The sequence below is a fragment of the Apteryx mantelli genome, chromosome 14 (assembly GCF_036417845.1).
Source record: "Apteryx mantelli isolate bAptMan1 chromosome 14, bAptMan1.hap1, whole genome shotgun sequence".
NCBI classification, from domain to species: Eukaryota; Metazoa; Chordata; class Aves; order Apterygiformes; family Apterygidae; genus Apteryx; species Apteryx mantelli.
The window spans coordinates 18,042,909-18,062,671 of NC_089991.1; the positions used below are offsets into that span (position 1 = coordinate 18,042,909).

The window sequence follows — 19,763 nt, forward strand, 5'->3', positions numbered from 1 at the left end:
CCGCCGGGGGGCGCTGCGCGCCGCTCCCGCCGCCCGGCTTCCGCTCCGCCGCGCGGTTCCGGTTCCGGTGGGCGGGGTGGTGGGGAGGATGGAGGCGCGCGTGGCGCAGGCGGCCGCCCGGCTCGCGCGGCAGGTCAGGCCTCGCCGGGGGGGGGGGGCGCTCGGGCGGGTCCCGGGGCCGGTCCCGGTCCCGGGGGGGCGGGGGGGCTGCCGCGGCGCACGTTGAATGCCCCGGTCAGCGGAGGCGGTGAGGGAGCCCCGAGTGCTCTGCGCGTAACAAAGCAGTACGGGCAAACGGCGCTTGGGGGAAGAGAGTCGCTTAACGTCCTGTAGCAGGAGCCCTCGAGACCTGCCGTGGAGCTCCCCGCGCCGCGTGGGGGCTGTGCGTGGACTCGTGACCTGTGCGAAACGGGGAAAGATCCTTCAGAAAGCAAAAGGGATGAAGGGGTTTTCAATACCGAAAGAATTAAAAAAGCAGACAGGCGTCGGCTTGTTCCTCATATATGTTTTTTTCCTTAAACTGAGACAATAAATACAGCAGAAACACTCCCTCACCAGATCCCTGTGCCATCAGGTCGGGTGGGTGATCTCTGTGCGGTGAAAGCAAGAGTTCGAGAGGAATTTCTGTGAAACCTTTCCAGCAGAAGTACCAAAGGGTGATTTCAGATGTGATAGGTGGTGTGCTGTCTTCCTAATTCTTCCCGATTTTCTGTGCTGTTGCTTGTAGCAGCAGCCTTAAAGAAACCGGGTTGCTGCCAGGCGGAAGTGCTGGGCTGCAGCAAAAGGCCAAAGTCGAGGTGCTCGCGGTGGCAGCAGCACAGCCGCGGGGTGCAAGTGGGAGAGCAGGGCAGAGGGAAGCTCTTGCGGGTGATCTCTTAGAAAGTAGTTGTATTAATAGTAGCTTGCACTTTCTAGTACAGGGTTATTGCAACCATAAGGTGCTTTGGGTTGGGAGGAAAGATGGCGACAAGCCTTTCCCTTTTCTGCAATAAGAAAACCTTCAGACTTCCCGGCCTACCCTAACCAATAACCGATGGTGATAAGAGGACACAGGCAGCTTCATGAAAACTTGGAGTCTTTCATATAGGCTAGCTTCTCATATATTGCCCTAAGAGCTCATTACTGAGAGCTCTCCCAACATTTGGCCTGTGGGTTTTTTTGCCTTCTGTAGATGCGTGTTGTTAAGTAACTTTTTAGCATGTTTTCAAATCGCAATTCAAATATAAGATAAGCGCTGCCATGAAATACTGAGATAACAAATCTGACTACTGAATTTCTGCAACTTCTTTTTGCCTTTTTTTCTGTATTTCTCCTTTGTAGCTGCTGGGAGAGGAAGGGCATCTAAGGTATTATTCTGCCCAGGTGTGCTCCCCCTTTGCTGCTACTATCTGGTCTTTAGTCAATACTCAATTTCCAGTTGCTGTGTGTGCAGCAGAACAACAGAGGCAGCAATCAGCTCTAACTCTAGGAGGCTCGTAGGAGGTCGTGTGGAATTACTGAAGTGTCTGACGCCTCGCTCCTAGACACGTGTGTACTGTCTGCCTACCCTCTCCCGGCTCCAGCTCTCCAGAGCCCTTTGTGAGCCAGCTGGAATCATTAGTCCTGTGGGAAAATCACCCAACCAAGAAAAAAAAACGTGTGCCAGGTTACTGCACTGAGCCGGCTCAGCAAAGGGTCGGACGAGCAGGAGAAGGAGGAGGTAGAACTGTGCAGGGGGCAAGGAGGAAGGGACGTGAGAGAGGTGTCCTGACCCCTTTGCCAGACTTTCTCAGGCCGTTTTCTCTCTCTCTTTCTCATTTTCTTAATGTGATGGAGGAAAGCTATTTTCCCAGAGATATACATTCCACGTTAATTTGGTAGGGTGTTTGGAAGACGTTTTTGTGTGCTAACAGAAACTGTAAGGATGATTTTGGTCTCGAAAAAGCTATAGTTTTTTTGTATTCACAGGTGAGGGGAAGATTTCTAGTACTCAGCTGACCAAAGAGCCCTTGGAGATGTCAGCCTGACTTCATATAATTCCCGCAGCTTCTCATGAGGTGGTCATCAGGTATGACCCTTTATTGACAAGTTGTGATATGTTCAGGGCTGTAGAGTAGGTAGAGTAATCTAGGGGGTGAAGTTTTATTCCCTGAACAGCAATGAAGTCAGCAGCTTTGTCCTTCCTTTTCTCAGTCATATTTTGCAGATCAGAGATGTAATGGCCTTGTCTCCCTCCCTCACTTGGTTGGTACCCTGAGAAAGGAACTAATCTAATGTTTGGTTTTCAGAAAGAAGGAAGAATTTATAACACCCCTTTAATACTACCCAGTGTTTGTAGGTGATTTGCTAGAAATTAGGTTTATCACAGGATAAACATAGTAACTCCTGTGACAAGGGGTGTTTCTAACATGTGAGTGTCTAAATGACCTTTATCCATGTGGACCCTGCTCATGAATATGGGATGGGGCACCCTGAGTGATGTTATCCTCTCCACTAGCCTATGAGGTACTTACTGGGAAGCTCTTCTGGTTGCCGTTTTGGAGCAGTTAGCTATACTCTGCCCTGTGGCTGTCCTAGCCCAACTGCTGTGACCTTAACCCCGTCGATTCTGGAACACAAAGTAATCATTGCTGAGTTTGAGAGAAGCTTTCTCTGCCGAGTGGTTTTGAAGGAAAAATTTAGTTCATTATCTATGTTAGCTGCTGATGAGCACAAGAAGGGAGACTTAAACGGCAGCAGCAATATTCGGGTAGCCAGCTAGACTGCTGTGTGATGAAACCTTTTGCTCTCAGTTCACACTCAAGTAGCATAAAGCTGCCAAAACTTTGTGAAGAGGAGGAGCAGAAAACAAGATGGGAAAACGTGGCAGTGTGGGCTGACACTTGGACTTGGTCAATTCCAAAATGGGGCCAGCCTGAATCCCTCGTAACTACAGGCGATGTTTGTGCTGTAAAATTCCTGCTTCTGTGCAGTCATGAGAAAGAAGTACATGGGACTTAGTGAATTGTGTCAATGTATTAGGGTTTTTTTCCTCCTGGCCAAATCCAAGCAATTAGGAGATGAGTTGTCACCTTTACTTGGTGTGGGAAATGCTGTTTGGGCCAGGTATGTGCCCCGATGGGTCAGAGATTCCTGAGAGCCCTCGAGGTCTAGGTTCTAGCTGCACATGCGGATAAACTTCTGTCTTCATCCTCTCTTGTAGTGTAGTGTAGCAATATGGAAAGGAACTCCAGTAGGACACTGGGTATGTTGTTTTCTGCAAATCTTACCTTGGGTGACCAGAGATATTTTTGATTATGTAGGACAATCGGGAATGAATTTCTGTTCTGACAAGACTGCCGATGGTACTGAAATATCTCAGTGGCCATAGCTCGGGGGGAATCCTTTACAGCAGGAGGAACAGGAGTGACCCGCTCGTTGGCTAGGGTGCGTAGTGATGTTAGTTCCAAAAGCAGGAAGCAAATATCTGGATCCAGTCATGTTTATCATTATGCAAAACTCTCCTAGGCGTCTGACTAGCTAACCTGTCCTTGAGCTGTTGGCTTTGCTAGAGAGCAGGTAATACTGTGTGGATACAGAATTTATAGATAATGTGGTGATAAGAAAAGAACATATCTTTGTGCTTTTCTTTCCATGCACATTCTGTGGGAGTGTTTTTTTTTCTTTTGGTAAGTTGATTTATCTGTGCCACTGCTCTAATATTCCTTTAAACCAGTTTGTTGCAATAGTGCTTGCTTAAATTTACAGTGAAACACCTGTAAAATAAGGCAATGAGATCTCTCTTGCACTATTTGAAATTTGAAGTTCAGTCTGAAATTTTTTCAAATGGGTCTGTAAGCTACATGAAATGCTACTTGGTCAGGCAAGTAGAAAAAGTTAAAGAGTAAGAAAAATACATTTTTGTGTTGGTTAAGTGGGGGGGGAGTGTGTGTATATATGAGAGAGAAAACCAGTCTTTTATTTTTGGGGGGTGTCTGCCTTGCGTTAAGAAAAGAAAAAGTAATAGAATAGAAAAGGAGAAGCTGTGGTGGACTGTTTGAAGTGAGTTTTTTTGAATTTTTGCTGTGCTATTGAATGATTTTAGGTGGATAAATGCTAATACAGAGAGGTTTTGATGAAGTTCTTTCTTCTCAAAATCCTGCTTCTTCACATCTGAAGCTGCAGGAAGCATCCTGTTCTCCTGTAGCAGAGGAGACTTTGAGGTTGTAGAAGTGCCATGGAAGCATTGAAGCTCAAGTGCAAGTGAAGAATGACCTCAAAAGTACTGATTTTCAACATGTTCCATACACAGGCCAATCTTAAGATTGTTATGGCCCAGCTTGTGTTCTTTGGGCATCTACAGTTAGTTTTACTGGCATTCACAGGAGCTGTTGTTCAGGTGAAAATACAAGGCCAGAAAGTGTGAGGGCCCAAATGTTTTTCCTTAATTAAATACTCTAATTGTTTCAGGAGCAACAAAATAAATGAGTCCTTCTCTGATAAGCTTTGGTGGCCTTTTTTATCTGCCATAGTAGCCTGAGCTGCCTCCTGCTGCGAGAGTTTTGGTAGACAAGAGGCTGGATGAGTCGATGAGAGGCTGGCAAGTCAGGCTGGGGAAGGCCTGCTGGCCGCCATTGCTCCACAGAGTCAGTGGTTTGCTTAAATTTTCAATAGCTTTCAGACTTCTACTTGTCTGTCAGATTTGAAGGAGTGTGGCTGACGGACACAAAACCTATTACGGGGGAGGAAAAGAGACAGACAACAGAGATGAAGTCTCAGATACCTGGTTTCCTTAGGGAATTGGGTGAGAAAATTTGCTGCTTCTTGCAGCAGCATCTAACTGTTGGGCTCAAACTGCTTGTTGAAACATACTTGCGTGTGTCCCAGGCTGCGAAGCCTCGAGGGGTGAGGGGAATCTCTGTTTGCTCTAGCTGTGCTGAGTAGAAATTCTTTGGCTGTCGAGAGGATGGAGGATGCAAATCTGAGGGACAGCTAAATGCTGAAATTTATTGGGAGTGTAGAAGTCCACCTGAAATTCCACAATTCTCCTGAATGCCTTGTGTCAGTTTTAAGAGAGAAGCCACGCTGCAGGTAAGGAAGGAAAGGTTGGGTGACTAGGTGGAAGCAAGTGCGTGCTGCAGAGGTGGCCCCACACCCCTTTGAAGCAACGCACTGCACTTTCTGGCATTTCGGTCTCTAGTTGGCATTTGAGCTTGCTGGGATTGTGTAAGTGATTGTGGTTTCATCCTTTGGAAGAGAAAGTGTGACCTCGCTTTTGAGATGACGAAACTGGGTGAAGCCCTAAAGAGCCTTCAAGGAATTCCAGATTATACTACTAGACTTTTTTATGAGATGAAAAAGAAACATGAGAAAACATTTATTTGGGGAATGTATTTTATTAGCCCAGCCTGTTGTCTGTCTCACACAACTCTCTTGAGATCAAGCCATGTTATCTCACTGACATTTTTTAAAGAATGTTTTAGAATTCCTATCTTTGTTGTGGATAGAAACCACCATTAATCATTAATTGTTTGGAATTATTCACCTTATGTGTTGTTGCTATCACATTTATGGGGCAAAACTAGACCTGTACAAGAAATCTCAGCCTCTCACCCTCTGTTCCCCCTCTCCAAGAACTGTTGTGTTTCAATCTGATTTGTTTTTCAGGAAAACGAAATTAAGTGCTTAACTGCAGAAATTGAGCGCCTGAAGAACTTTGGGTGCTTGGGAGTCTCCCCGAGTTTGGAAGGATTACGAGACGAAAACGCAAAACTTAAATATCGGTTAAACTTTCTTCGAAAGGTAAGGGAATGAAGAATTACTGCTGTAGCATGTGTTTTTGTCCACACTGAGACAAGGTAGATGATGCCATTTTGTTACAGCTTGTGATGTGTGACAGCATGCTCATTCTGCATTCTAACGCTTTAATTGTAGATGTACATTGGATGTTTTGTGGTTCATTAAACAGAAAGTTTCCTTGTGAAAAATCTCGGTCGGTTAATAAGCCCACCCTGGCATGTCTTGGACAGCCATGTAACAGGGCACTCCCGTTACGGATAGACCAGCTGAGGTCTCTCACGGGACGACTGACAAAGGTGTGAAAGCAGTGCAGCCCTGCGTTCGGGGAAAGTATTTGTGCTGCAAGATTCAAAGGGGGAGGCAGCACTTGAGTCGCGTGATTTTAATGTTGTATATATTGCTGCTGTGCTTAGAGGTGTCAGCCAAGTCTGTTAACTGTGCTTTGCCAGGCAACCATGGGAAGAAGTGGGATGTAGCTGCTCCTGAAATCCTGTGAATTGAGCCTTCTGGATTTTGGTATTTTTTCAGAGCCTTCAAGAGGAAAGAAGTAAACCAGTGAAAAGCATGATCAACATCAACAGCTGTCTTCAAGAGATCTTTGGAGCTGCCATTCAGGCTGCCTACCCAGATTTAGAAAACCCTCCACTAGTGGTGACACCAAGTCAGCAGCCCAAATTTGGGGATTACCAGTGTAACAGTGCCATGGGCATAACACAGGTAAATCTGAAAGATCTTCCAAAGAGAAGAAAAGATGGGCATGTTGTCTGTTGGAAGCTCAGCGATAGATAGCACTGTGAGAGGTACAAAACTGGACCAGCGTGGGCCTGTTGTGGACCTCAGGGGTGAGAATGCATCGAGTGTTTATGGCATTTTTGGAAGTGCTGGTCTTTAAAGAGTAGGCCTTTAAACCTCTGTTTAGATGACTGGCATGAGAGAGGAGAGAGAGTGTCTGAGCTACCTGTGTTTCATAGAGAAAAACTACTCAGTTCACGTGGTTTAAATCAAATCAGGATCTAAGGGCTGTATTGATGTACTAATGACATGTAATTAGCTGGCAATTAGTGAACTATGTGCTTGGGACCAATATCAGCAATATGATAGATAAACCATGAATACTAGACATTTACAAAAGGTTAACAAACACCCGCCTATCTCTAAATGCTCTTTTATAATGCAAGAAGTTATAATGCACCCCCCCACACACATTCACACAGTTACGTGCACCCCCCTTCTCACGGGACAGGCGGGTTACGAACACACAGCCCTTTTCTGGGAGTGCGAGTTCTGCTCCTTGCACGCACCTCCTGTGGGAGACGTGGCTGCTTCAGCTGTGTGTGTACCGGTGCTGCTTCCGACCACCCGCCAACGCACGTGCCAGAGAGAAACCCGCCCGGGTGTTCCCCTGTGCGCACCTGGGAGGGGTGCAGGTCCCTACACATCTGCTCACATGCTGTTTATGCTTATTTTCCTATCTTATCGACTGTGGCTGTCCAGGCGTATGATGAGGCTGGGGGGAATCTGCGCAGGCCTCCCCCACCTCTGTGCTTGGCAGGCATCTATATTTACTTTCAACTGAGCAGTAGTCAAGAAACACGTTCATTTTGTTGTGAGGTAACAAACCTACAAGTACCTCTCTGCTACAAGACACAGATTTGCATTTTAGAAATGTTTTAGTAGCCAAATATTTGAAGTTCCTTCCCATTTTTTGGAGGAAGTGCTGTTTCTCCATCCCTGGATCCTCTCTATAGCTTGAAAGTTTTTAACGGTAACTGTTAAGCGTCAGATAACTATTACTAGAACTGGGCCATACTTTCTCGTGTTCAAATGTACTTTATTTAAAGTAGCAGTCCAAAAATGCTGGCTTTAATATGCCATCTATGAGTATGTTGATGACACAGGAAAAATTGAAGGTTTTGGGTGTTGGTGAAGGAAGGGATAGGAGCTAGTGGCCCTGAAACTCAGTGAGAGCGCTTGCGGATGGGAGGAAGTGAAGGGCCTGTGATGGCATACTGCTCCGGTTCTTAGCTTCGGACCTGACCCGGGGTCCCAGATTGGGCAGCCACTCTGAGAATCTGTGTTTGCTTTATCAGGGATATCCAGGCCCTCTCCAGTAGCCAGCTGTCTATAAAGGGAATAACAGTAGGCAAGTTGAGGAGCTGAGTAACCTTAAATATTCCTTATGTAGGCACAAAGTGGATTTCTCCAGTATGTGATACAGAACATCTGTACCAGATGCCTAAAATTGGACAGAATTAAAACTTTGCTGTGTTGATACTCATGCTAAGCATTCTGGGGGAGTCAGCAGGAGTCATGAGTTGCCCCTGTATTTCTGAATACTTTTTGTAAGCTCTTCTTTCTACAGAGTAGCTCATCTTTCTGGGAATGTGTAAAGGAATATGAGAAGGGAGCTGAGGACAGTTGGTGCTAGATGGATTTATACTGCACTCTCTGTGAATTACATGGGTTATTAATTATTGCAAATTTAAGTAATGTTTTAATTTCAGTCTGTGGCCCCAGAAAGGCTGGCTGGCTGGGGCCAAAAGCAGCACTGAATTGTGGGTGGCAGTAGTTTGGACGCACAGAAGCTGAGTTACGGATGGGATGCCAGTAAGAGCTCCAGGCTGGCACCAACAAAAGCAAGCATTAGCTTGAGGTGAGTCCAGCAGAGAGGTTTGTTCTGAAGCAAGAGGATGCATAAAGTCATCTTGCAGCCTTTTGGAAACTGTAGTTTAGTCTTCTAGCCCACACACGTTTGTTGAGTGTGAGTGTCATTTGGCTTGTTGTCAGGGTCATTTCTGGCCCTGTAAGAATAGCCTGAATTTTAAAGGTGTTTTAGCCAGCAGCTGAAAGAAAGCAATCTAATGAAGGCATGTGAGGGTTTATATAAATTCAGGTTGGAACGAAGTGCTTAAAGCTAAAAAGCAAAATATTGCTTTCTGCCATCTTGGAAGTTCTCAGGCAAATGTAACAAGGGCTCCACTTTACAGAACACCTGCAAAGTGTGTGCAAAAGAGGGAGTTTTTGTTAATCTAGCTAGTATCGACAGGATTATTTTGAAAGTTACGGCATTGCTCCTGTCTGGAAGATCTTTGGCCAGAGAGGACCCAGATAGACTGGGAGTTGCTCAGTGGGGTGGGACTGTGTTGAAGTGAAACCAGGCTCTGGGCAAGGGAGAGGGAGAAGATAGCAAATTCTAGTGTAGGTGTGAAAGCATCTGAAATTTCAATATATTGATACCTTCGAGTGAATAAACAGACTTTTTGTAGTCATAGATCTTTTATTTTGTAACCTGCAATCTCAACAGAAGGAACTTCTAAGTAGTCTGTCATTAATTCCCTTCCATTGATGGATTAGACTGTGAATTGTGACATCGGACTTGCATGCAATACGTGAAGTTCTCCTCACCCCAGGTGGCTATCTGTGGCTGCTGTGCATTGTCCTGCGCAGTGAGTGTGACTCCGGGGCAGCATCAGTACGTGCCAGCCAGCAGGCTCCTGGTCTGAAGCACCAAGGCAGAAACAGCCCTCACAAATACGTGCCGTCTTCCTTCGGTCTCATTAGCATACTGTGCCTGGGCTCCAGCCAGAGGAACTCCCTGGGTGACTGCACTGACACAAGCTTTCAGAGTTTTGCCTTTTTTTTTGACCGCTGTTTTACCCCAATTAAGTTGCTGTTAGGATTCTTGAGCCATCCTGGCTTCTCAATGTCAACACTGTTTGCATAACTCAGTGTCCAAAGTCCCCTGTGTTTGAGGGCCTTTGAGGCAGGGTTTCTTGTTCTGGATTGTCAGCAGTACCGACGGATAAAGGTTCCTAGAACGGGCTGGGCTGTAGAGTTTGTTCCCAGAAAGGTAGACGCTGGAAGCCGGGCCTGAGCTTGGGAATATTCACACGTGTAGCACGCTCACAGCGTAATCATGCAGCAGAGCCAGGGGATGCCATGCGGCCATTTCTGAGAGCAGCTGCTTGTGTACCTCAGTTTTAGGGACTTCACCATGGCGCGTCTCCCCTTCAGCCTTGCTCCCCCAGGAAGTCCCGGGCCTGCGCAGAGCTGGAGCACTGGTCACCCCGACTGCGAGAGGAGCAGGAAGTGCCCTGACTCCCGGGCAGCGCTGATACGTGCCAGGCGGCAACCTCTCCGTTCAACGCACCGATGTGGAAACAGCCCTCACAAATGCATATTGTTTTCCTGCAAGTTCGTTAGCGTATTAATGCCTGGGGTTTGAGCCAGGAACAACCCTTGCTCCTTAGAGTAATAGCAGTGCGGTGCCTGTTTTTGGAATGATTCAGATAACATTGCCTGTAATCTGGTGTTGCATTTATTTTTCCTACAGCTTGCACTTTGAGTAGCATTGAAGGTGATTGCTAGAGGTGTTCTTTTCTTCCCCTTTCCAGGCCTTTACCTGCCTGTAAGGATCCTGTTGTGATCAAATATGTGGCAGGTTAAGCATGAAACCGAAACGTGTGTAAAGTCCCATTTTGCAGCAGACCACAAGCCAGTAGCGACTGTAAATTGTGACCTGACAAAGAGCGGCGTGCTCTTTGTGGCCCTCACGGCACTGAGGTGGTAGATCATTTCCAAACATGTCGCAGCAAGAAAGGAAAATTTTAAGAATTCTCTTAAAAAATGTGTTCAGAAACACATTGTTCTGGCAGATTTTATACAGTGTGAATGGAGTGTTTTACAAGGGAGAGGTTGGGCTGGCTCACAGAATTGTAGGTGTTTGTGGACAATTTGTGGTCATTCTAAAGGCTGCTTTTTTAAGAATTGCAAAAAGCTATGTGAAAAGATGCTTCTGGAATGGACAGATAAATTGCGGGGTAACCTAGGGTGTGAGCTTGTATCGTACTGTTGCAGTTTCTCGCAGGAGGCCATTTGTGCCTGGAGGGAGAAGGCGAGCTACTGCACAGGCAGTTGTTCTGATGCGTTTTAAAGAAAAGTGGGCAGTGTTAAGGTCATCTTTGGCAGTTCAGGTTGTTGATTATTTTTTTAAGTTTGAGTCTAAGGTGGGATTGAAGGAGGTTTGCTTTGGTTGCTTTAAATCATGAATTAGCAAACTTGCTATGAAAGCCCATTCGGCACCTACTGTCGGTGCAGTTTAAAATTTTCAGAAGTGAAGCTTGGCAGAACTGAGGATACATGTAGGACTGATGAACAAGATTTTGAAGCAGTGCTAAGGACTGTGGTAGCTGCAGTGGTTTTGAAGGGTTTGTCCCTTTTTACTAGCTTAAAGAAATCCAGATTTGCCAAGCGCTTGACACGTCTTGAAAAACAGCCTGACAAGTTTTTTACATTTGGGACTAGCCTTTAGTTGCCCATAGTGTGAGGGAGTGAACATGTTAGTCTAGTTAGATTTATGCATAGAAAGAGCTAATGTAATCTGCAAAATCTGTTAGAGGGGATTTTCTCTGTGTGTGTCTGTATTACTGAGCTACAGAATCATGAGGATATATAAGGCAGTAGGATCTATGCTTTCTGTTTCATTCTATGGAAGGTTTTGCAAGATCAGATTTTCATGGACCCTCTTGCTGTGTTTCAGATACTGCTCAAAACCACGGAACAGAAGGTTAGTCCAAGAGAAATCGCTGAGAAAATTTCGAAAAATATTCCTGCCAACGAATGCATCGAGAAGGTTGAAATCGCCGGTCCTGGTATGATAGTTTCATGTTATGCCCCTTGTATGTTTTAAAGCTGACATGGCAATTTTATACTGGGTGGTTATCAGGGAAGCTGAGTTGAGTTTGACTGTTCTGTGAAATAAAACTAGAGTTTCGGGGTGATTTAGCTTTCTCTGTCTGGATGAGGTTTATAGCCTTCAGACTTGGGCAGCAGCAGAAAATCTACCTTAGTTTGTTTTAGTATTGACAGGTGCAATCCTGGCCCCTCTAGTTAGAAAACATTCTGCTTATCCTCAAGTGATCAGCTTTGGCCCTTCAGGTATCAGTGACGAATATCTGGTGAATTTGCTGCAGAAGTCGGTATGCCCTTTTGGCTGAGGCCTGGTGCGTTTGCTGTTGCTTGCCCGGCGAGGAGGCCTTGCCCCCTCAGCGCTGACAGGGGGTGGTGGAGGTTAGTAATTGCTGCATCTCCCGTGTCCCTGTGACCCAGGAAGAAGTAAGAGGGCTTGTGTTCCTTAGGGCTGCGGCATAAACGCAGAAATCACGCGGTGCAGCCTTTCAGGGTGCTTGGGCAGAGGCTCGTTCCTTAGTTCTGCAGAACAGGAAAACTAAAGCAGTGTTGTTCCACAAGCAGGGATTTTTCCAGGAACGACTGTGTATTTTAGGATGCTGATTTAAAAAAAAGGGAGACAGAAGTGTTTGTTGTCCTTATACCTGTCCAAGGACTATATTCTGCAAACCTTGGCAATATTATTTATTTTCTCTTAAAAAATGTTTTTACAAAATCATCTTTGAGTGGCAGTGTGCAAAAAGAAGTCATGTCAATGGTCTAGCTTGCCGAATCTGACTCTTGCAGTGAAAGCTATAGTTGTGTGAAACAGGCCATAATCTGCAAATAGAAACTGTATTTTAGTGACAGCTTTGTTGTCCTGTTGCTGAAAATGTTTCTGTCATGTCAAGCTAACTTCATATGCTCTTGTCCTTGATGCAAGGAAACAGAGATCCAAGGGAACAGGAGAAAAAAAAGTGGTCTGAGGCACTTTTGCAGCCCTAGTGCTCATTGCTGGTTTTCTCTTCTGAAGGTTTTATCAATGTCCACTTGAGGAAAGATTTTGTATCAAAGCAGCTGAGCAATTTACTGGTGAATGGAGTCCAACCACCAGCTGTTGGCAAAAGGAAAAAGGTATGGCAGTACCTTTGCATGTAGGCATCCTGCTCACACATGGGTCGCACGTGCTGGACTGCTGCTAGTTTTGAAATTGCCCCGTGAGGGGATATGTTGAGTAGGCGGGTGGGCACGCCGGCTGGTTGTTACAGTGGATGAGATGGATGCAAGCTAGGGCCGGGGGCTCCCGGGGGCAGCGTGTCGTGCTGAGGGCTGGTCTGGGAGTGTCAGTGTGGGAACAATCCCTGCCTCTCTGCTGCTGTGGGCTGCTGGCAGCACAGGGCCCTGCGGGTCAGCAGAGGGGGCCTCCCCACCACCCGCAGAAACCACACTGAACACATGGGATGCAGTAATGGTCTTTGTCTTTTATTCATTTTTTCCTTTGTCGCTGTGTCTAAGGTGGTGGTGGATTTCTCTTCCCCTAACATTGCAAAGGAGATGCACGTTGGTCACCTGCGGTCTACCATCATTGGAGACAGTATGTGCCGCCTGTTCGAGTTTGCAGGTTACGATGTTTTGAGGTGAGAGTCTGCATTTGGGTGGGGAGGGCTTGTCTGGCTAAATTTCTGCAGTACCTATCTGTATGCTTTGGTCTATATTGGTCTTTTTTTTATAAACACATAACAAATAATCCTTGATAGTAGGATTAAGATAGCAAGCTGAGCAAGTGTAGCAAGGTGAGGAACCACAAAGGGTGACAGCCTCATTGCATTGAAATCAGGGGCTTTTGCCTGTTTTTGGCTTCTGATATTAGGTGTGTTTCTTCTTTTAAAATATATGTATTAAAATATCTGTATTTTAAAATATATATTTGAGAAAACATTATTTTCCTTTTTAATGGCTTCAAGGTTAAACCATTTAGGAGATTGGGGCACCCAGTTTGGAATGCTCATTGCTCACCTCCAAGACAAATTTCCAGATTACTTGACCGTTTCTCCTCCCATCGGGGATCTCCAAGCTTTCTACAAGGTATTTTTAGCAAATAAGTGTGATATTTATGTTGACATCTGAAAAGCAGATTGAGGGTCTTTGTAAATTTGCAATGTAGTTTTGGAGAAATAAACAAAGTGAATCACTGTTAACAGATTATGGTAATTACCTGCTAATAGGTAAAGAATTGCTGAATCTTGTCTTGAGTTTGGGGCATGTTTAAGGACTTTGTAAGCGTGCTGCATCTCTATCATTTGAGACAAGAATGATTTGAGTCTGTTATGAATATTTGTGTTTTAGACAGAAGCAGGTGCTTTTTTCATGTAGTGTGTTTCACCATAGGAATCCAAGAGGAGATTTGACACAGAGGAGGAATTTAAGAAGCGTGCCTACCAGTGTGTGGTGATGCTGCAGAGCAAGAACCCAGACTTCATTAAAGCATGGAACCTGATATGTGACGTGTCTCGGAAAGGTGAGTTTGCCAGATACAGATACACTTGTCTCGGCAATAGAACGGTATGGTTTTCCTCACTTTGCGTATGAGTCCTTCCTCCATTTTTTAAAAGAAATCACTGCCACACTTCTATGAGAAGCTTAAAATAAGAAGGTGATGATACAACCAAAGCATTGGGCTCTCTGAAGAGAGAACAGCTAAATCTTTTGTCTCCCAAGTCCTAGTCTGAGCCTACTCTGATAGCTTGACCAAGAGACAGTTTTTTTATCTTCAAGGACTTGCTGTGCCCATCAGTAAATAAATGTCGCTAATTCCCACTGCATGCATTTAATGAAAGTATTTTATTCTGTTTCCCTCCTCAAGAGTTTCAGAAAATCTACAACTGCTTGGACATTGCACTCACAGAGAGAGGAGAATCATACTACCAGGAAATGATGAAAGATGTTGTGCAAGAATTTGAAGACAAAGGTGAGGCTTTCCATCTTGGAATCAGAGATTCTGCACTTGTCAGGATGAGCAAGGTAACCTCGCTCCTGTTCGGCAAGGCTTACGATTGATGTTTTCCGAGCGGCATGTTCCCCACACTTGCTCTTTTTCTCAGCCACGTTTCCTGAGTGGATCTTTTGCAGAGTTCCTCCTGGAGAGGCTTTGGCAGAACTGATTCTTGTATGGATCATTCCAGAAAGCTTTAATCTTTTCGTGTGATATTTGTAGGAAATAGCATGAGGTGCTACTGGAATTTATTCTAGCCTCAAAAAATAATCAAGGAGAGATACATGACAGACTTCCTAGTCTTACTGTTGCAACTACTGTAATAAGCTTTGGCTGCTTCCTGCCTAGTCACATCACGAAAAGAGAGCTTGCATCTGAGAAGTGTCTGTGAGGACCATGGCATTTTAGGATCATGTTGACTTTGAGACTGGCAAGAAGCCAAATGGGCCATATGGAGTCTCTGGGTTTATGCGTTCCTGTCTGGATATGCAGTCAGTGACTACTTTGACTCTTGTCATCTGTTGTCTTCTGACTAGTTATATCTCCGATGTCTCTTTTGATAGTACTCATTTCCTTAGAGTTTCTGTTGCCTTTAGTGCCCCACTTTGTGATGCTGTTTTTGTGGCTGTGGATCTGGATGCCAGTGACATGAGGTTTTAAATCTGATTAGGTCTCTTTTGGTAAGGCCAAATCTGCTTGCCTGTGTGTAGTCTGAGTTCTGAAAGTGCAGTGCAGAATGTGAGCTGACTAGAGGGAGGTTCTCTTTTATTTATTTTTATTTTTTTCATACTTTGATCTGTTAATTATTTGGAATGTGAGTGCATGGCCTTTTCTTTCTGGTAGCATCTAGGAAGGGAAATGTTTCTGCCTGTCCTGTCCCACAAACTCTCCCCATGCAATATGACAGGGAATTTATTCCATTGCTTTTCTAGGATTTGTCCAGGTGGATGATGGGAGGAAGATCGTGTTTGTCCCAGGTTGCTCAGTCCCCTTGACAATCATGAAATCAGATGGAGGCTACACATACGACACATCCGACTTAGCCGCTCTTAGACACAGGCTGTATGAGGAGAAGGCTGACATTATAATTTATGTTGTCGATAGCGGCCAGGTGAGTATGTCAACCTCGGCTGTCACTGCTGCTGCAGATCATCAGGTGTGTTAAATGAGGGGTGCAAGAGTAACGTAGGTGGAACACTGTAGGGGTTTTCAGCCTGTTGTATTGGCTCTTACCCTTACTGCTGTAACTGCGAGCCTAGTTTGGTGACTGGTGATCTCCATGGAGAGCATGTAGAACCAAATGATTAGGGAGACCTTGTCACCAGGAAGTGAGTGATGCCTGAATCTCAGCAGATTAATCTTGAAATGAGATTTGTACTGTTTATACTTAGGTCTCTCTTCACCTGAGGAAATGCAAGGGCCATGGGGTTGTCAGCACCGTATCTGAGCGGTGGTGGGAATTTATGGTTGCTCGGGAAAGGTCTTTGAACAAAGTTGAGCTTTCCCAAGTGGAAGTTGTCTGTGGAGAGCTAAAATGATTTCAAGTTTCACTGTGAAGGAGATAGATAAGGCTGAAATCAATGTGAGCCTTAGGAATGTTTGCCTTGTCCTTTGTGATCTTGGTGTGGGTGCAGGAGACATTTAGGAAGAAAACTGTACCTGAAAGAGTGGGTTGAGAACTGGTTGAATTTATTTCTTGCAGTCGGTGCATTTGCAAACAGTGTTTGCAGCTGGACAGATGATCGGCTGGTACGATCCCAAAGTGACCAGAGTGGCCCATGCCGCATTCGGAGTGGTGCTGGGAGAGGACAAGTAAGTCTGTCTTTGAATGAAGTTTTTCTCTGTATCTGCTCCAAAGAGGATGTTTGAGTGAATGCAGAGGACTTGCTTTTCCCTGTTTGTTGAAAAGTATGTATGTAGCTTGCCAAAAAAAACCAAAAAAACCCCCCGCATCCCATGCTGTTATTTGTAACTGTGAGCACACATCATGGTCCTTTGATGCCATAGTCACTGGTGCTGTAGTGAGGCTCCCTCCTCGGCCTGACCTCTGCTACCTGGCAGCTGGGAAGGGGACCTAAGTTGCCAGTGGGAATGGCTGGTCCAAGTGCAGAGGGAAGCTGGTGGGAATAGTGGGAGATGGGGAGGCTGAAGGCTGCAATTGCCTTTATTTTCTACCTGCCTCATGGCAGGTGCAGTGAAAACTGGGAAAAGAACCTCTGTGTCCTGGTCTGCAGGTCAGGCCCTTCGTACTCCTTCATACTCCAGATACATACTCGTATGCATCTGTGAAGGTGCGGTTAAACCAGTGCACTCTGTAACTAACTGTTAGTTACATGCAGTTGCAGACTGAGTGGGTTTGCTGTAAGAGTAAAGATGAATTGCTGAGCTGGGGTCTGGCACTGGTGTTGTGTCCTGCCTAATGTGCAGGACTGAGACAGGTCTTCCCAACTGTTTGAGCTTTTGAGGCCACACTGTGGGTGTTTTGACAGATTTCCACACTTTCTGCTAGGTGTAGCTGTCTGAGCAGTGTCAGTTTCTTCAAGAAGGATTTCCTCCTTCAGGAAGGAATTTGTGGGCATTGGCTTTTCTTAATAAGCCAGAGGTGTGAGCAGTGGAAATCTCTCCAAGAATTCTGATGAGTGTCCTGGAGCTGCCTGGGCACACGTGGAGTCCTAGACGGAGGGTGGGACTGTTTCGTCTCTATGCAGGTGGTCATTTTGGCTGTGTGTTTTCAGGAAGAAGTTCAAAACTCGTTCAGGGGATACGGTGCGTCTTATAGATCTGCTGGAAGAAGGGCTGAAACGAGCCATGGACAAGCTGAAAGACAAGGAACGGGACAAGGTATGATGAATTGCTTATCTTTCCTAAGAACTTCCCAGGTTTGTTCACAGGCTTGTGATTTCCACATTATGGATGTGAGCTGAAAATATGGACACTGCCAAACTGCCCGGGAGATGCTGTGGGTTGTGGACAGAATCAGTGTTGTTATCTGGGAGCAGTTAGGGTGAGGTGCCATCCTGGGAAAAGAAGCGTGTCCCTGGGTAGGCAGAAGTGAGAAACAGTGAGCTGCAGGCAGTATGTATGTTCACCTCCAGCTCGTACCTCAGAGTGTTTTAAAGAAAGACTGGGCAGGGGAGCTGGCCTTGCAGGTACCATCAGGTCTCCCTGGTGCAGTGGAAACAGCTGTGACTCCCTGAGATTCAGGAGGCGGTGGCAGAATGAATATAAAGTGGTGGCTGGTCCTGCTGCAGCACTTGGCACTTCTGGTGATGGATACTAGGGATCTGCTGGGGGCTTTGGCATCAGGTGTCACCCTTTTCCCTGGAGGCTGTGGCTGATTTTGCTGGGAGCCCTTTGCTTAATGAGATTCTGTCTGTCATGGATCATGACAGCCTGGAAGCAGCCTGGACAGTGTGGAACATGGAGTGGCATGGAAGGACCAAACTGTGTCCAAGCACTATGGGAGGCAGTGGAACTGGGAGGTGCAGCAGTTTGGTGCTGTGCAGCGTAGGCTGAAAGTTCCATTTTAAACATGAGCCAGCAGAGAAAAGAAAGACCACCTTGAAAAATCTCCCTAGGGCTCGTGTGACTCAGGTGCAGAGTGCTTTAGCATGCTAAGAGGGTGCTATTCCTTCAGGGAAAGTTTTTGTGAGTGCTTGGATTGTCCAATATGTGGTCTAAGGGTGGTGGGGCCAAGTGTTTGTTGTATGTATGTGCAGTTTTTAAGAAGCAGGGACCCACCGTAAGTGTCAAACCTGCACAGTAGATATAGCCCCTCGTGGAGCACAGAGGTTCTGTGGGCCGTCAGTCGTGGGAGTCAACCTTAACATGGGCCAGGCTGCAGTGCCATGTTGGATGCAAGAGAAGTGAGGGGCAGATACGGAATTGGCTGTCCTTGTTGTAAAGAAAGATGTGTGTGAGCTGGGGCCTGAGTGCCATGTGGGTAAATGCCCCCTACCTGCCTGGGCTTTCCTCTGAGCTGCGCTGAGTCGCCAAGGCTGTGCACTGCAGTTTGTGTCCTCCTGACTGCTCTCCCATTTTGAAATTTTAACAGGTCCTCACCGAGGAAGAGCTGAGAGCTGCCCAGACATCAGTTGCTTTTGGATGTATAAAATATGCAGATCTCTCCCACAACAGACTAAATGATTATGTATTCTCCTTCGACAAGATGCTGGATGATCGAGGAAATACAGCTGCTTATTTGCTCTACGCCTTCACACGGATCAGGTAGATGATTGAGTGTGCTGTGAGTGGCTTTAAGGTGGTCTCTGACACTGTCTGCAGGGTTTTTTTGCAGAGCACTTTGTGTGTATGTAGAGGCAGGGGGGCAACTTAGTTGTCAGTGCTGTTTTGGGGGTAGTAAGAGAAGTCCCCTTTGCTATGTATGCAAAATTTAAGTAAGAACATTGCTCCCCATTCCTTTGCAGTATCTCTAGGATCACTTCTAGGGCATATTGCTCTCTTGTAGTCTGGTAATCCAGGACTGGGCAAGTGACAAAGTTGGTCTGTGCTAGCCCTGAAATGCCAGAAACAGGACCAGGGTCAGCAGTGAGACTGTCACAAATGGACTGTGTTTTGTGTCATTTCAGAGCTATAGCTCGCTTGGCCAATATTGATGAGGAGATGCTGCAGAAGGCAGCCAGGGAGGAGGTGCTCATCCTTGACCATGAGAAGGAGTGGAAACTGGGCAAGTGTATCCTGAGGTTCCCTGAGATCCTGCAGAAGATCCTGGAAGACCTGTTACTGCACACACTCTGTGACTACCTCTACGAGCTGGCCACAACCTTCACTGAGTTCTATGACAACTGCTACTGCGTGGAGAAGGACAGGCAGAGTGGTGAGTGTTGGCCTAGGGCTGCAACACGTGCTGGAAAGGCTGTTGTCAGACTACCTGCAAGTGCTGTCAGTGTGGGAGCAGTGAAGGTGGCCTGTGCCATTTGCTGCAAGCAACCAGGACCTTTGCACCACAGGGGCTGCTCAGTCTGCCTAGCCTGGGGGGAAGGGAGGGGGCTTGGTGCACCCAGCTCGGCTGTGGGGAGAGGGGTGCTGTTGTGAGCTGCGGCTCCATCTCCTGTGTTGTTTTGCTGCAGGGCGGATTGTGAAGGTGAACATGTGGAGGCTGCTGCTGTGCGAGGCCACCGCTGCTGTCATGGCCAAGGGCTTCGACATCCTGGGCATTAAACCTGTGCAGAGGATGTAGCTGCGTCCTGTTATTAAAGTGACTGAATGTCTTGCGGTGTGTGTGTGGTTTTCATTTTGTGTTTTGTTTTTTTGGGGGGGGGGGGCACACCTTGTGTTTCTTTTTTTGGGAGTGGTGGCATGCGCCTTGTGTTTCTTTTGGGGGGGG

General features: G+C 46.3%; 1 protein-coding gene across 3 annotated transcripts; it reads left to right on the forward strand.

Annotated features, from left to right (window-relative positions):
- Positions 1-73: 73 nt before the first annotated feature.
- Positions 74-19,647, forward strand: RARS1 (arginyl-tRNA synthetase 1). 3 transcript variants are annotated; one of them, XM_067305024.1, is made up of 15 exons: positions 74-133; positions 5,626-5,760; positions 6,286-6,474; positions 11,297-11,408; positions 12,458-12,558; positions 12,940-13,061; positions 13,389-13,509; positions 13,813-13,942; positions 14,288-14,392; positions 15,349-15,527; positions 16,119-16,228; positions 17,152-17,257; positions 18,471-18,643; positions 19,006-19,253; positions 19,507-19,647. In XM_067305024.1, exons 1-15 carry the CDS (start codon positions 89-91, stop codon positions 19,614-19,616), a joined length of 1,986 nt encoding a protein of 661 aa, XP_067161125.1. In that variant the 5' UTR covers positions 74-88; the 3' UTR covers positions 19,617-19,647. The 3 variants fall into 3 exon arrangements, with proteins under 3 accessions (XP_067161125.1, XP_013809154.1, XP_013809152.1); XM_013953700.2 differs by lacking the exon at positions 74-133 and adding an exon at positions 1,948-2,047; XM_013953698.2 differs by lacking the exon at positions 74-133 and adding an exon at positions 4,650-5,049.
- Positions 19,648-19,763: the final 116 nt, after the last annotated feature.

Bases quoted from the DNA above. Each gene is read 5' to 3' on its own strand.
- RARS1 (XM_067305024.1), top strand. From the start codon at position 89: ATGGAGGCGCGCGTGGCGCAGGCGGCCGCCCGGCTCGCGCGGCAG. The intron at 15,528-16,118 runs GTGAGTATGTCA...TATTTCTTGCAG, and splicing joins ATGTTGTCGATAGCGGCCAG to TCGGTGCATTTGCAAACAGT. The intron at 19,254-19,506 runs GTGAGTGTTGGC...GTTTTGCTGCAG, and splicing joins GGAGAAGGACAGGCAGAGTG to GGCGGATTGTGAAGGTGAAC.